The following is a 17967-nucleotide window of genomic DNA, read 5'->3' on the forward strand; positions in this document are numbered from 1 at the left end:
AACCTTTCCTGAGTTATTAGTACCATATTTAGTGTAGTCACACCCTTCTTCCATAGTCCTCCCTTGTCCCAGCCTTTTCTTTTGTGGCTGTATCTAACTTTTAGAAAATTCTACCTTATATTAATACTGGATTTATTTTTCTGTAACCTCTATCAGTTGGTTTTATTTAACTTTTAAGAGCAATTACATGATTGCTCTCAGTGATGGTCCTAGTGAAGACCTTTTCTCTACTTGCAAAATGGTGTTTTGTTGCGTTATTCTCACGTTATAAAAGGCATGATTCTTTTTCATGATAGTACTTTTGAAGTTTGCTACCATCTTCACTGGAGTTCTTTTTTCCATGTTAAATGTTCAAAGTTTTTCATTATACCTTAGTTAGTACACCCCTAGGTTCCATACCTTCTCTGCATGGCCTTAGGTTGACTGGACCAAAAGTCTTTGTAGGGCTCTCATTTAACCTACTTCTATATAATATAATTATATTTCAGGACATGGTAGGATATCCGGTAGGATTAGCTAAATTCTTAGTTTTCCTCTTGGTTGATTAAAAAGCCTGTTTTCCCTACACATTCTCTCTGTCCTTTCATGAAGCATAATTCATTTGACAGGTTTTTACCAAACATGTAGTGCTGTTGTCACTAGAGATAGAATTGGTTGTTTGGACTCAAATACAGGATGTTATATTTTACTCCTACAGAATTGTATCTTGTTGCAGCCTTTATAAAATAATAAAAAAAGCCTACTCCCACAGGCATTAATCCATACTGAGAGTGGACATGTCCGACTTCTTAATGCATAATTACAATGATAAATAAATTTGATCATGTGTTTTGTCAGGGACAACAAACTATAGCATTGGATAATTGTTAACTCAAAGACTTTGTATATATACAGTAAAATGACTTTTGATATTTTTACAGAAATTAGATTTAGCAAATTCTTGTCCTTTGTTTCCTTAACATGCCTTCAGTATCTTTGTGTGTTATCCAAAGAAATTAACTCCATTAATTGAATCATTATTCAAATATACTTTATGATATTTTGGCTAACATTTTTGGCTGTTACTCAAAATAAGACTATATCTGGTTAGTATATAAAATACTTCAATATTATATTTCTCTGGGGAAAATATTATGAAATGTAAGAGATCCGCTGTTGAATGGTTTTATTAAATGTGCTTTGACTTTCAAAATAATAATTGTGAGAAATAATATGTTCAATTTGCAGAGTTTTAATTTTAATGCATTTTTGCTTCTTTAGCATTTGTGGAATCCAACATTTGGAACGAATAGGAAAGAAGCTGAATCTCTTTGATTCCCTTTATTTCTGCATTGTGACGTTTTCTACTGTGGGCTTCGGGGACGTCACTCCTGAAACGTGGTCTTCCAAGCTTTTTGTTGTTGCTATGATCTGTGTTGCTCTTGTGGTTTTACCCATACAGGTAAATATAATCTTGCTAAATTTTATAGAAGTGTTCAAAGTCTTGTAAAATTGAATATTCCATATTTTAATAAAAATACTGGGTGCCTTATTCATCTAGCAGTAATATACCGCCACATTCTCTTATTATATCTAATCAATTATGTAAATTATTTCAGAAATTCCATTTTTTTTGCTTTATTAGAAACAGTGAGGTGTTTTCTTCCTTCAGACACAATTGATAGCTCACATCTTGTTTTAATTTTTTGAGTTGCTTTTCTTTATATAGACAGTGTTAAATCACATTAATTATGGGACACTATGATTCTATTATTGGATGATAGACTAAAGAAACAAATTTGTGAAGGGTCAATTTCTCTCAACTCTTGAAAATAAACCTAAAAGCCGTAAACTTCAATGGATTAGAAGTTGATTATTTATGTTCAACTAAACCAAAATTTGAACATGGTATTACAACTAGTATACAGCATTTTGGGACCTGAATAGTAGGTTGCAAAAGGATAGGGATATAAAATTTGACTTAAGATAAATAGAAGTAATTGCCAACTCTTTCTTGTAATGACCCCTGGGTGCTCCTAAGTGAGCATGTCAGAACAGAGATATGATGAAGTGTAAATTAAACTTGCATGTTCATTACACAATTTTGGCAATGAGTGTATCTAAATACATCCTTTGCAGCCACAAAAATTACCTTCTATGTCTTGTTTCCTTATACTCTTCCCTTGCTCGCTCCACTTCCTCCAGATACTGATGAGGGTGTGGTGTGGCTTTTGTGTCTTGATAAGGGAATTTCCCATTGCATGACATGTGGGTAGAACCTGACAGGAGAATGTGGAGGGATGCTGACAATTTCGCTCAGCATATGGCATAACTTATCACATTATTCTGTATATAAATAGAGGCATAAGCCTTTTAGTGGCCTGATGTGATATAGTAACACAATTGTGGTAATTTATTTCCTTAGATACCTGAAACTCATGGCAGACACTTATAATCTCTGAAGAAATCATATGACAAATCTGTTGTTGAAGAGAATACTTAGAATCTCAATGACTTCACCTAAGAAATTGACTGTACCTAATAAATGATGCATATACTAGATTGATTTTCTTTTGTATTTTCATGTATGATGTTATTCATTCACATTTCGAAAATATATTACAGTTCGAACAGCTGGCCTATTTGTGGATGGAGAGACAAAAGTCAGGTGGCAATTATAGTCGACATAGAGCTCAGACTGAAAAGCATGTTGTTCTGTGCGTCAGCTCACTGAAGATTGATTTACTTATGGATTTTTTAAATGAATTCTATGCTCATCCAAGACTACAGGTACATTTAATGCATGATACTGGATCATACCTATTAATATATTATCAAATTCAGTTAACTCACAGTGCAGCCTGCATTTGGAGGTTTTTAATTTATACAACCAAAGGTATAGAGAGCAAATGAAGAACTACAAATATAGCCAAGAACATAGAAAAAATGCTGGAGGAATAAACAGCATTTTCAGATTCTTTCTGTATCTACACTAAAAGACAGATGGAATTATGTTAATTCAGAAAGCAAGATTTTCTTTGAATTAAATGGTTGCTTTTTCTCCCTTGGATAAAACATAAATGACATTTTTATGAAACAGTGAATTTTAAACATAAAGTATAATAAAACAATGAAGGAACCATTTCAATATCATCTGTTCACTTGAATGCTACAGAATTTCATGAAGTTTTGCTGCTAGAAATGTGGAAGTCTGGAAGTTCCTCTTTATTCATTTATTTATTTTTGTTGGTTTGTTTCCTGGAGTATAACTAGGTACTATTTATAGTAGCAGTAAATGACCCAAAATTGTACAGTAACTAGATGAATCGAGAACACGAATTCAGAAGAGTTTCTTAATTTGCCTAAGCAGATGAAATCCTTGGATATTTCTACTTTTCAGGATACATGGTCAATGTAGATTTGTTGGTCCTTCCTCAATATATCATTGTCATGGGGTTAAATAGTTCCGGTAATGGAGACATTGCTGAGTATGTTTGTTCATTCTTCCTTTATTAAAAGGAAAAGCATAGATTTGTGAATATTTTTTAGAGCTTTTAAATACTATATTTTTACATTTAAAAAACTTACTTTAAAACTGATAACTATATCATATAAAAATCTTCTGTTTTCATCAATTAAATGGTGGTTTAGAGAAATTTTCATTCGTATTTTGGATTTAAAATTTTTCTTATTATAATATCTAGTTTGCTATTATAACTAATAAGGAAAATCTCTTTTGTGGAAAATTTTGATCCTATAATCATGAGTTTTATCTAGTATCAATATAGAGAATTCTTAAAACTCCAAAACTTCCACCAGGCATATTTTAGAGCAATAAAATAGTGAATGTTCACCAAAGAATTTTAAGTCATACAGATCCTTTTGTTTTAAACCATATTATCTCTTTGAATAATTTAGTATTTTCTCCAAGGGACCATATATTTTGAAATTTTTTTTAACCCAAGTTCTTTCACTTACTTTGTCAGTATTTTCAATGTTTTTATGAATTACTCATTCATCAAAAATTATTGTAAATTATTGTCCATAAAAATATTACCAAATGATAATAATTATCACAGTTTTGTTTTAAAAAGTAATAACTTGAAGGAGAAATTGGTTCTTAAACACTTCTATGTGCCATTCAAAGTATGTATGTTGGAATCATTCTATAGTTACAACTAATACTTCATAGGCTAAAAGAGGGTTTGGAGTATATGGTGTATAATCACTTCCATTTGTGGTACTAATATGATTGTAATAGGTAAAGAGGAATGATTTATGAAATTCTGTTTGTCTCAGTTGTGTTTATTATAGTATAATGTTATTAAACGTAATTTATTTAATTTATGCTAAAGTTTATATATAAACCTCTATAAGCAGGAGATCATTTCAATTTTATTGTATTTCAAAATATTCAAATATTTTAATTACCTAAGTAAGACAACATAAAGCATTCTTGTTTTTTTCCCCATTTCCCAATTTGTTTTGAATAGGATTATTATGTGGTGATTTTGTGTCCTACTGAAATGGATGTGCAAGTTCGAAGGGTATTACAGATTCCAATGTGGTCTCAAAGAGTTATCTACCTTCAGGGTTCCGCTCTTAAAGATCAGGATCTGCTGAGAGCAAAGTAGGTATCCTTATCTGTTTTCCATCTTGCAGCTTGTGGTTTTGAGTGCTTTAATATCCTTTTTATCTTCCAAATCTCAGCAATTTTCAATGTTACAAAATGTGTTAAGGATGTTTGAAAATAGAAATTAGCCTTAGTTCTGCTAATTTCTATTGAGTCCAATTAAAATGTTAAAAATATAAAATTGGTTTATTTGCTCCTCTTTCCCAGCCTTACCTTAGGGAAAGATGTTCAGCAGACTGTGTCCACAAGTTGCAATGAGAAGTGTGGCATGGTATAATTCTCCAAGCTGTCAGAGGTGGGCGAATGTATCCTGACTCACTGTTACAGTAGTCTCAGAGTCCCTGTATATTGTTTTGATTCTGAAAATAGAAATCTTGGACTAAGCATTATTTGAGATATCAAAGTAATGAGTCAAGGGCTAGGGATATAGCTCAGTTGGAAGAGTTCTTGCCTTGCATGCAGAAGGCCCTGGGTTCAATCCCTAGCACCAAAACAAAACAAACAAAAAAGTAATGAGTCAAGTTTTAAATTTTAAAGAGTTTACAAAAATATATTAGGCAGAAAGCACTTGTGTTTTCTGGGATCAGGGACAGAAGAATCCCTGGAGGCTGAAGGAATCTAGAGGGTTAGAGGTCTTTCTGAACTGTCCTCTTCCTGTTGTACATGTCCCAGCCAATTTAGCTTTAGGTGATATAATCTAGGGCCTGGAGGTTCTGCCACATGAGCAGAGTGAAGCAAGAGTGGGCAGACCATGGGCCTCTGGAAATTAGGGCTTCATCAATACTAGGTCCTTAGTTTCAGAAGTGAAAAGAAAGCCTTAGTTTTGCTAGATGTTTCCTGATGCTTGAAATGTTTTAAACATGTCTTCATGTTCATCCTGAGTTGACCTATGTGCTACTTAAGATTTAAAAGTCTCATGAATATTAGAGCATAAGCTTTTTTTTTGCCCCCTGAAAGGCGTGTGTGTGTGTGTGTGTGTGTGTGTGTGTAGAGAAAGAAAGAGAGAGCATGAACAAGCGCATGGTCTGATAATAAAAAGAATAGAGGAAAAGTCAAAAGCTCTTTTTTGTTGCTTAATCATTCAAGTGGTGACTACATACCTAGCAATTAAGTACTCTGACATTACTTTTGATTCATAAATGGCAAAGTTAAACTGAGGTTTGTTTTAATGACTCACTTTCTAAAGCATGAGGTCACACTAGAAACTACCAGGATATAATGAAAAGTAAAACTGGTAAATAAGTGTTTCTGAGAGTTTATTAGTACTATGGTGGATGAAATGTGTTGTTTTATGTAAGAGAGTTTTTTGAATCATAGATGTTCCAAGCACATCAAGCAATCCCTGAATTTAGGTGTTTGCCATGGGTTCTGTTCATCATTATTTGGGTGCTCTAGAGGAATTGTTGCTTAGACAGTAATATAATCTGTATGTTCATATTCATTTGTGTAGATAAACAGAATGCTTAATTTATTGTATGATTTAAGTTCTGCACCCAATAAGCATACATAATGTCTGTAGAATGTTCGTTATTAATTTGTGTGATAAATGAAAGATTTTTTTTTTTTTTTGGTCTCAGAAAGTAATCTGAACTGTTTAGATCTAAGCTAGATACTGTTTAGGATTAACATAATCAATGTCTGATTAAAAATTTGAAAATGGTTTCTCAGAAAAAGCAATCACACTTACAGGAAACAGTCCTTTACTGGAATCCCCCCAAAAGAAAGGGGATGAAGGGATGAGAGGGAGCCAGCTGATAAAACTCAAAAAAGGATGGGTTGACAAAGACGTAGGGTGACAGTTTCCATTTTTGTGTTCATTTCTATTCCTAATTTCATATAAAAGATGTGGGATGTAATGTTAACTAACACGTTCTTCAACACAATTCCCCCTGCAAGGAGCAAGGAATAGGATTCTCCAAACAAGTTTCAAAGGTCAGTTGCATGAGTTTTGAATTGCTTTGTTGAAAATGATGTTTAGAAAATGTTACCTCAGTAATCATGGCTCAACATTTATTCAGAACTGTTTGGTTTGAATTAATTTCATGAACTTTTTTATCTTTGCTGTCCATCGAAAAAAATTTTGTTTTTTTTTAGGGAAAAGGTTTATTTTATCATAGTGTACCAGAAAGATAAATCATCCCTAATTTTGAAAATATACATCTTATGCTTTAAAACATCATGTATCAAGCACTCGAGCATATTGCTGCATCACTAAATTTAAGAACTATAAAGCCCTAGCATGAGGGGAAGAGGTTTGGAACACAACAATGCATTATCTCAGGGAAATAGAAATAAACACTGGAGTTTGATTTATAAATGCAGATGAGCTCTGTTCCCACCCTCTTAGTTTAACTGACATTGCAGTTGAAATATAATTGGTCATGAAATGAGGTTCAATACCATCCCTTAATTTATGCAAAATCTTTATAAAAATATATAATCATAAAAGAAAATAAAGTTTGAATATCTGTACTTGTGTCATAAACTACTGAGTTATATAGATAATCCAACAATTTTTTTTTTTTTTATTCAGCCAAATATAGTCATGATTTGCTAGAAATTCAACTTTTGCTTAAGCTTAAGGATGCACATAGTCTACATGTACTATATGGACCAAGCGTTGAAATTCTATTCTCCAAGTAATATTTCAGTGTGTAATTATTTTGCTTTTTTGTCTGTATTTAGGATGGATGATGCCGAGGCCTGTTTTATTCTGAGCAGCCGTTGTGAAGTAGATAGGACATCATCTGTAAGTTTCTAATATCTACTTTCTACTTTCGTAAGTTGTGCTTTTCATATTAGATTTTTGTTTGATTTTTATAAATCTTCCAATAATAAATATTGACCTTAAATTTTACTAAAGAGAAGCAATGATTGCTTAGCTATCTTTGCCTTAATATAAGAAAAGTTGCATTGTTGTATCAATAAAAAGTTATAATCAAGTAGTTCATACTAATCCTCTGAGTTTTCTGTTGATGGAAATAAAAACAGAACTAGACCTTTTTTTTTGTTGTTGTTAAATATATCCTACAATATGTAATTTTGTTAAAGTGGCCTCAATTTCATCAACACTAAAACAAAGCAGATGGATCAGGCAGTCTGCATTAGAATCAGTTGTAGGGTTTCTAAAAAATATACATTCATGAAAATTTTATTCAGAGTATCACTGGTGGGAATCAGAAATCTCTATATTTTTAAAAGACCCCCAGGTGAGTTTGATAAAATTCGGTTTGGTAATATTTGATTTATAGGGTCTTTGTGGTGTATTTTTTAGGTCAAAGTTCTATAAACTTATAATGAAATAAAATAAGGTATTAAAGTTTTACTTCTATTATTTTAAAATGTATTGTAATTTTATTATTTTTTAAAAGTGCACTATTCATGTTGACTGAGTACTGGTACCAATTATATTTTTTAAACCAATAATCCCATCTCTAGCTGTATTTGTGGTTCATGGACAAATGAGAGTGCTGAATTACCTCTGGAGTGACTGGGAGAAAGGCAAAATAAGCCGAGGTCTTCAAGCACATATTTTGACGATTTCTGGAGCATCGATTAGGCATACTCTGTTGCACTAATTTAGGACTCTAAATCTTGAATGTGGCAGGCTCTAAGGTAGCCTTCCTTCAATTTTCCTAAAGTTCTTACTCATTCTTATAATTCCTAACCAATTTTCTCAACCTTCATTTGAAGAAAGCTGCTGTGATTTGAATGGTGTTCCCACAAATCTCTTATGTTGAAGTCCTAACTCTTAGTACCTCAGATGTGAACGTTGGTACTAAATATGTTCAGAGGCAATCCAGTTTTAATGAAGCCATTAGGGCAAGCCTTAATCTGCAAAGACTGATGTCATATCAAAATAGAAAAAAAAATTGAGACAGACATGTATGTACAACAGTTCCAAACTGACATGAAAGCAGCAAGCTATGAGCTTAAGAGAGAGGCCTGGAACAGATCGTTCCCTGACAGCTTTCAGAAGAAACCAACTCTGCCAATGCCTTGATTTCAGACTTCTAAATTTTGTTGTTTAAGCCATCCAGTTTTTGATGCTTTGTTATAGCAGCCCCAGAAAACTAGTAGTTGGGCAGAGACCAAACAAATAATTGGAAAACTTGCAAAATAGTTTATTTAAAATATGTATTTAAAAAAATCATTACTCTCCTCCTTTTCCTCATTTACTAGGATATTCAGACCAGATCCTCTTCAATTTACTCAAGCAATACTTCAGTAGTTTCTTAATTGGTTTGGCATAGTAGGTACTCCAAACATATACACTGAAAAAAATGAGTTTGAACTGAACATAATCTTGCGTTTCTATAATTATTTGACTTATGTAATTTTTTTCCCTTCGGGTGTAACTTAGGTATACAATACATTCAGTCTTTCAGTATCTTTAATGCCTTTGGGTCACAAGGGAGGTCTAAGCATTAGGAAATAAATACATGATATCTTCTAGAGTACCCTTTACAATGTGGATTTGGGAGCTTTCAGTTAAACAATTGCATTCTATTTCCTCCTGACACTCTACTAAGTTGATAGGGAGTGAATAAAATGATTGATACCCATAAGAACAGACGGTTTGGTTCTCTGTTAGAGAACCCACGAGAATTTTTGGAAACTAGCAAGCAGGTGGAAGAATGGCAACTGGCTGAGCCAGAAGGAAGTTGAAATTTAGGTTGAAAGAGGAAACAAATCAGAAGCAGGCTGCGTTCTGCAACGGAACCTCAAGTCTCAGGAGATAGAGGCACCAGATGCCTCTGAAAGTAAGGTTATAAGTAGGACTAAATGTACCAATAACAATTAAAAGTCTCTGAGAAAAGCAGATTCCCTTAATTTTTCCATATATCTATTGCTGTTTACTTTCTTAGCCCTGGGAAAAGAAGTTTACTGTTTAGAGAATTTGCTCTAAGGATACTCTCCTTTCAGAGACACTCAGCATGTGCTAAAATTAGGGAAATTAGGAGCCAGTTGCCTTACTGAATATCACATGCTTCTTCCTCCTTCCATGTCTTACAGAATCCTTGCAGCCAGGTTCCTATCTCCATGAACAACAGTGACAGGTTTATCTGAGGACATGGTCCAGTGAAAATTCTGTGTATACATATAAAACATAAATAATGTCTAGAGTTCTGCAGAGTAGAATCACAGATGATCACCTTAGAGTAAAACCCTCATGAAAATACCCCTGCATTCACTTGAGTTTGAGCAGCTTTCTAGAGCTTCTTTCCCACATACATTCAGACAATAGGAATTACCAGACACTTGAGAGAATTCCTAACTAGAAAAAGAAAGAATAAATGAATGAATAAACAAACAAAAAGCTTGCAGTAAAGAGAAATCAGAGGAAGTGTGAACAGCACCAAATAATTCTGGGCAAAGGTATCAGTTTTAAAATATATATTTGGAAGATGTCACATAATACATATCTTCATAGTAATATAAGAATCTGGTACGTACATAAAACAAGAATAGTATATGCTGTAAACCAAAACTAGTCAAAACAAAAGAAAGAAACATTTGGGGAGCCAGCCTAATATAGAGTAACAAATAGAAAATTCAATAAAAGGCCTAGAAGTTAAACCTCAGGGCCTTGGAAGATTGCAAAATAGTAAAATGAATAATAATACTTAATAACAGAAAAAAGGGTCAAAATGTGAGAAAATTAGAAGATTAAGCAGAAAAAACAATATATACATAGTCAGAATTAAAGAAAGGGAACCTAGAAATAATAGTGAACAACATTATCGAAAATATAATCCAATCAAATTCTCCAAAATCAAATTGTCAAATTCAAAAAGTCCACTTGTTATAGGACAATTAATAGGAAAAACCTAAGTGGATTAGAGAGAATGAGATAAGAGAAAGACCATTAAAGGTAGAACTAAAATGAGAGCACAGATAATAAGAAAAAAAGAAAAAAAAACATTTAAAGTTCAGGATGGAGAATATGTGTGTCTTCAGACTTCTTGATGGTAATACTAGAAGCCAGGAGGCAAAAGGAAAATGCTGTCAATATTCAGAAGAAAAATAATTTTCAACTTAGTACTCCATATCTTGGCAAAATTTTAGTCAAGTAAAACGTTTGAAAGAAAGGTATTGTAAATATTAAAGATTACAGGAGATGTACAACTCATGGGAATTTGCTACAAAATGTTTTTTTTTTTTACTAAAATCAAGATGTGAGCAAGGAAGAAGATGACTCAGGTTAGCCCCCAGAGGAAGGAGAGTAGAAATTTCTATGGGTGTGTTGACACAAGATTGTAAACCAGCAAACTGAGCAGCAGGCCCTGACCACAATAGAGAATGGAGGAATTCCTCTGAGAAAAACATGAAATTCGTAGATAGCCTTTACGATGTTGAGACATGTTCCTGTTATCCCTAGTTTTTCCAGTGATTTGAACATAAAGGGGTGCCGTATTTTGTCAAATGCTTTTTCTGCATCTATTGAGATGATCATATGATTCTTATCTTTAAGTCTATTTATATGATGAATTACATTTATTGATTTCCTTATGTTGAACCAACCTTGCATCCCTGGGATGAATCCCACTTGGTGCACAATCTTTTTTGTATGTTTTTGTATTCGATTTGCAGAATTTTATTGAGAATTTTTGCATCTATGTTCATTGGAGATGTTGGTCTGAGGTTTTCTTTCTTTGATGTATCTTTGCCTGGTTTGGGGATCAGGGTGATATTGGCCTCATAGAATGAGTTTGGAAGTGCTGCCTCTTTTTCTATTTCCTGAAATAAATTGAAGAGTACTGGTATTAGTTCTTCTTTAAAGGTCTTGTGGAACTAGACTGGGTAGCCATCTGGACCTGGGCTTTTCTTGGTGGGTAGGCTTCTGATGGCATCTTCTATTTCATCACTTGATATTGGTCTGTTTAAATTGAGTATATCTTCCTGATTCAATCTGGGCAAATCGTTTGTATGACTTAAGAAATTTGTCAATGGCTTCAGTGTCTTCTATTTTATTGGAGTATAAGACTTCAAAATAATTTCTAATTATCCTCTGTATTTCTGTAGTATCTGTTGTGATATTACCTTTTTTTATCACATATGCTGGTAATTAGAGTTTTTTCTCTCCTTCTCTTCGTTAGCGTAGCTAAGGGTCTGTCGATTTTTATTTATTTTTTTCAAAAAAACAACTTTTTGTTTTGCCATTTTTTTCATTTGTTTCTTTGTATGTGGTGCTGAGGATCGAACCTGGGCCGCATGCATGCCAGGCGAGCACACTACCGCTTGAGCCACATCCCCAGCCCTCATTTGTTTCTTTTATTCCGATTTCATTGATTTCAGCTCTATTTTAGTTATTTCTTGCCGTCTACTGCTTTTGCTGCTGATTTGTTCTTCTTTTTCTAGGGCTTTGAGATGTAGTGTGAGGTCCTTTATTTGTTGACTTTTTCTTTTTTTAAGGAATGAACTCCATGCAATAAATTTTCCTCTTAGTATTGCTTTCTTAGTATCCCAGAAACTTCGATATGGTGGAGAGGGGGAGCATGGGAGGAATAGATGAATTCTATATAGGAAAGAGTGGTGGGAGGGAAAGGGAGGGGGCAGGGAATTAGCAAGGATGGTGAAATGTGATAGACATCATTATCCAAAGTACATGTATGAAGACACGAATTGGGTTTCAAAATACTTTATATGCAAACAGAGATATGAAAAATTGTGGTACATATGTGTAATAAGAATTGTAATGCATTACACTGTTATTTTTTTAATTAATAAAAAAACCCATGAAATTCGTGTTACCTGGTGTAGTTGCCTATGTTGAGAAGAGATTTCCATTTCTGGCCAAATGTTTCTCAATGAATTTTGCCCCCTTAAAATTTACATGTTGAAGCCCTAACTTTAAGAACTTCAGGATTGGACTGTATTTGGATACAGGACTTTTAAATATGTAATGAAGTTAAAATGAGGCCAGTAGGACTGGTCCTAATCCAGTGACTTATATCCTTATAGCAAAAGGAAATATGGATACACAGAGAGACACTGGTGTGCAGGCCTATGAAGAAGCAGTAAGGAGGCAGGGATCTGTAAGCCAAGGCCAGAGGCCTCAGAGGAAACCTGCCCTGCCTTGTCATTACCTTGCTCTTGGACTTCAAGCTGGAAAACTGTGAAAAAATTAATTTTTGTTGTATAAGCCATTCTGCCTGTGGTATTTTGTTATGACAGCCTGAATAGGCTGATCCATATTTACAACTATAATGAATAATTAGAGAATTAAAGAAATGCCAAAGTAGAGAATTGCATCTAGAGAAAGACTAATAACTCAATATTTGGAAAAAAATAGTGCCCGCTATGCTTTATTATAAATAACAATCATATAATGGAATGCTGAGTATTGATCTTATCAGAATTATTTTTGAACTCCATTCAAAGGAGGTCGGAAATTATGATTGAGGATGGGGTGAGGGTGGGTACAAGAAAATATGTTCTTCTCTGACTCAAAGCAAGTAGATATTTACAATTGAAAAAAATCATGAAATAGTAAGAGTCATATTTAGATATGGAGGCAATAAGAGAATAATTAGAATTAGGGATTTAAAGTGATTACCTCTGTGGAGTGGAAATATGGCATATTCTTGTGATATGACAGCAAGAGGGATTTGCTATTGTATTTTTTTAAATTAGTAAATTTGACTTTTTGCCCTATGTATACACAATTTTCATAATAGTTTTAATTATGTAGAATTTGGAATATAATTTTATCTAGGAAAAACGTCACTATGGTAAAAAATGAGACTTTTTATGAGGAAGCAAATAGATTCCTCTACGTGTCAACTTTATGTAACCCTTTGGAGGACAATAAAAGAATGGGCATATTTGCAATTGAATTATATATATTTTATATATTTATATATTTTAAAATTCCATTTTCATCCCCAAACCTGATGAAATTATGCTGTCTTATTCACACATGTGATTTAGGAGAAGATACAAGACATACCAAGGGAAATCTAAGAAAACAGGTATAATTCAAAATTCAACAGCTTGGTAGTTTCTAACAACAGTTCAGTGAAAGCGGTAGTGTGATATAGCTGTGGAAGGTTCAGCAAAATAGCCAGGGGTTAGTAGATTTTGGGAGAGCAACTCAATTCTTAGAAATCCAACAGAGAAGTTAATGTCACTGCTGGGGCATCTTGAATAAGGTCTATGAAGAGAGTATCACTAGGTCCTAGAAATGAATGGAGTTTTAAGTTTTGATAGTAAGATAAGGAAGAATCATATCCACATGAGGCTCTGAATCTACATCTCAATCTCTTTGGCCAACTGGAGAGTCTCTCAGATGTTTTACACTTGGTTTAAGGATTTCAAGGAAGTGTCTTCTGCCCTTTGAAAGACAAATTTTCAGGGACTTGTTATAAAAAGGATGACTGACTCTTCCTAGATTTCTCACATCTGTATGCAACAATTGGCTTTAGTCATCTCTTTTTAAAATCATTTTTACATGTAGGTGGTGGGCACAGGAATCCAAAATATTTGACTTACATAGAAATAATAAAATCTAGGCAAATTATGCATTATGTTAAATAGCAAACAATGTTAACGTAGAGAACATCATATTGCTTGGTAATGAAAATGTTACATTTTATTTCTTAGGAAAGAGTTGACTAATTGCTGATGTAAGCAATACTACATTTTTCCTACATTGAGGTTGGTTAAACAACTCCAAAATTCACAACCCTCTTCCTCCTTCTCCAGCATTTGGCTTAAATCTATTCAGGAGCAGTAGAATCACTACTTTTTGACTCCTCAAAAATAAACAAACACATCTTTTCCGCAGTTTAGAAAATATCTAGAACAGTTTTTTTGTTTGTTTGTTTTTTCCAAGGGCTTAGTACAAAATATTTTTCTTTTCTTATTATTTAAATTGTTCTGTTTGGGAAAAAAGTAGATGAAAAAATTTTGTCCTTTGTGACTATCCAGTCTTGTTACAACTTAGTCATTTCATATGCAGTAAATCTTATATTTTTAATTTAGGAAATGAACTTTTTACTTTTACTGTGATCAAATCAGTGTCACCATAATTTTCACAGGCTTCCAGTGTGTGAATTAGTATAATCTGTAATATACAAGAAAATGCATTTTAAAAATCTGTATAGTTCAATTTTTGATATTAGAATTTATTATTATTATTATTTTGGTCTGGGTATTGAACCTGGGGTATTTGACCACTCAGCCACATCTCAAGACCTTTCTATTGTTATTAGTATTTTTATTTTGAGACAGGGTCTCACTGATGCTTAGGGTCTCCAAAAATTGCTGGGCTGACCTGGAATTTGGCAATCCTTCCCCCTCAGCCTCCTAATTCGCTGGGATTACAGGCATGTGCCACCACACCTGGCTTAATATTAGGTAAAATTGTAAAGGACTTTTCCTAAATGTGGTTATAAATCATTCTGATTTTTTAATATTATTCTCTTTGGCATAGTATGACATTTTAAATATGTCAATGGTATATTATTTTGGAAAAGGACACTTTCTGTTGTTATTTCTTAGTGTGAAAAATTAAATGACTGAATTCTTTTGTTACTTTAATAAAATGGTTTAACCAGGAAGAGCACTCCTTGGAACTGTAGAATTGATTGTGCACATTTTCCTGATTTGAGGAAGGGGGAGTTCTGAATAACAACTAAATGAAAATTAATGGGGATTACAAAGGACTGGCCTTTGGAATGGACTACATTTCATGAGAAAACTATGTCTATATAAAATTTTTGCATTGTTCATAGGAAAATCAGTAGGTAATCGGGAATTTGGGAGTTCCAGAGCAACTACCTTAGTCATTTTTTTCTCTTTATATTGAATGACCAAAATTATTTAAAAAAAAACCTCATTGAGTATAGTTTCACTCATATCAAAATGATTTCTGATTATTCTGGATTAATGTTATTAAAACAATGAAGTACATGATATATACTTTTTAAAGAAAATGTATACATCTCCTTCACATAACACTTAAATATTTGAAACTTAATACTATTTTTCTACAAATCTTACATGCTTTTATAGGGTTGGAGTTTTAGTCAACATTCTTACCATTAGTATGCATAATTTAGAACAAATTTTCAAGTCTATTTAATAAAAAATGGAAAAAGGAATGAAACAGGTTTGACATTTATTGGGTAGCTTTCATATGGTCAGGCATTTTGTGCCCATTAAGACATTTCATACAATTGTTTCATAGATGAGAGAACTAAAGCTCAGAGGTGTTAATTAGATTCCCCAGAGAGGCAAAAACTGGATTCTGCCCAGTTCAGTCCAGCTCCAAAACCCCTTACTTTACAATAAATTACTCCCCATAGAGATAAGAGCTTCCTGTTCAAATGGCATTCTACTTACATTTGCAAATAAATGTCATGCCACTGTTTAGAAATTATAATCAGAATAACTTATAGTTAGGATTCTAGGCATCTGCTTTTGTTCTACTCCTTCTTATCCCCAGTCTATCCCTTAAAAGAATATGTTGACTTTGTTTCCCCTAAATTATTAATAATACATTTGTATGTCTGTCTTATAAGAAAAATGGCATTTGTTTCCCACTTCTTTCCTTCAATTTTCACTGCCAGTGTTCTATTTCCCAATTTTGGTCTTTTTTACATACATTTTGACATTTTTAGATACCATTTAAATTTTTTCTTTAAATGGAAAAAGTGGATAAATTATTCTTCCTATATTATCTATTGATAATTCTAAATGTTGAAACCAACAAATGGTTAATTTTTAGAATGTTGAAAAAAGTGGATAAATTATTCTTCAACATTTAGAATAAATTATATTTCAACATTTAGAATGTTGAAAAAATTGGATAAATTATTTTTCCCATATTATCTATTAATTGATTCTAAATGTTGAAACCAACAAATATTTAGAGCTGTGTGACTACATACATGAGGTTGCTTTTCAGTCCTCCTTTCTTCTGTTCCTTCACCATCCTTTTTAATTTTCAATATCAGGTGTACATTGCATGTGTCTGTTACCTTTCATTACATTTTAGGGGTGGATGGGTAACTAGTTATAGATCTGCTATTTGACACATCTCTGTCATGCCTTCATTTATTGTTTACACTGTCACATAATGTTTACATGCCTTAGTGATTCAGCTTCAAATTTTCATGAGGTGAGTTGACATAATTTGTTGCATGTTGCATGTGGTATGTTAAAAGATTACTCAATCATAATCTTTTAAACAGGAAAAAATAGTACCCCAATACAACACTTTCCCCATTTTAAAATATTCATCCCATCATTTCTTCAAAATATATTGATTGAGTATTCTATGGCCCAAATACTAACATACCAGCTGAATATTCAGTTCTGAACTTGACAGTAAAGTTTACTGTTTTCATGGAATTTGTCTATTTGTAGAAGTGAGAACCAAAATCTGAATTAAATAAGTATATAGACTATTACATAATGATAAGTTTTAGAGAACTGGGGAAGAGTTAGAAAGTGTTGGGAAAAGCAGATATTTTACATTGAATTATTAATTAAACTATTTGAAACATTAGCTTAAAACAATCATGAATCTCATTAATTATTAAGATAAAGGACTCATCAAACATTGTGTACCCGTCCCACTGGAGTATAATTATTGTACCTATTACTTCAGTTCCCTTTTTTTCCTGGAGGTACTACCTATTCTTTCTTCCCTTTATGCCTATCTTCTTGAAAAAAGTAGCACACACCATTCCAACCTATGAACTCCTTAGGCACCTGAATCAAATGTAACCTAGTGGAGATCATTTTTTTAGTGGTCATTTTTTATTACCTTCTTATTTGCTCCATTTTGTTATCAAGTCTTTTTTTTATTTCTTTTTTTATCCTTCATGATATTCCCTTCCTCATGTGCTTTGGTCCATTTATTCTTTGTAGAATTCATTTTTAACTCTTAGGCCATTTCATTTCACTTCCTTTAAAAAATCTCTTCCTTTTTCAATATATTTTAAATATTAATCATATCCAGGGTACTTTCCTGGGGAGACTTTTCACTTGAGTTGCTATACCTGAACAATATGACCAATGCCTAGAGTTTAATTCTGATGAGGTTGAATAGTGTCCTTTGCCTCTCAAGCCCATATGTTGAAGTCTTTTTCCTGATAACTCAGAATATGAATTTATTTGATAGGGTGTTTACAGAGACAAGATCACATTGGGCTGTTATGTTCGGCCTCAATCCCATATGAATGTTGTCTTTGTAAGGAGTTAAATTTGAAGACAAATCCCAAGAGAATGCCATGGGAACATGAAGAGGAGCATCTTCAAGCTAAGGAGGAGGGAATGGAACAGTCCTCAGAGGGATCCAACTCCACTAACATCATGATTTCAGCCTTCGAGTCTTCACAATG

The 17967-nt window shown here is 33.1% G+C and overlaps 1 protein-coding gene across 3 annotated transcripts in view; it reads left to right on the plus strand.

The window, feature by feature from the left end:
- Positions 1 to 17967, plus strand: part of Kcnt2 (potassium sodium-activated channel subfamily T member 2) — a 360854-nt gene that overhangs the window by 177429 nt on the left and 165458 nt on the right. For all 3 annotated transcript variants that reach the window (XM_027948819.2, XM_027948820.2, XM_027948821.2), the window contains exons 9-12: positions 1261 to 1441; positions 2605 to 2769; positions 4473 to 4609; positions 7298 to 7361. In XM_027948819.2, the coding sequence (XP_027804620.1) occupies positions 1261 to 1441; positions 2605 to 2769; positions 4473 to 4609; positions 7298 to 7361 (547 nt within the window). The remainder of the gene's footprint in view (positions 1 to 1260; positions 1442 to 2604; positions 2770 to 4472; positions 4610 to 7297; positions 7362 to 17967) is intronic.

The sequence above is a fragment of the Marmota flaviventris genome, chromosome 12 (genome assembly GCF_047511675.1).
Source record: "Marmota flaviventris isolate mMarFla1 chromosome 12, mMarFla1.hap1, whole genome shotgun sequence".
In the NCBI taxonomy this organism is placed as follows: Eukaryota; Metazoa; Chordata; class Mammalia; order Rodentia; family Sciuridae; genus Marmota; species Marmota flaviventris.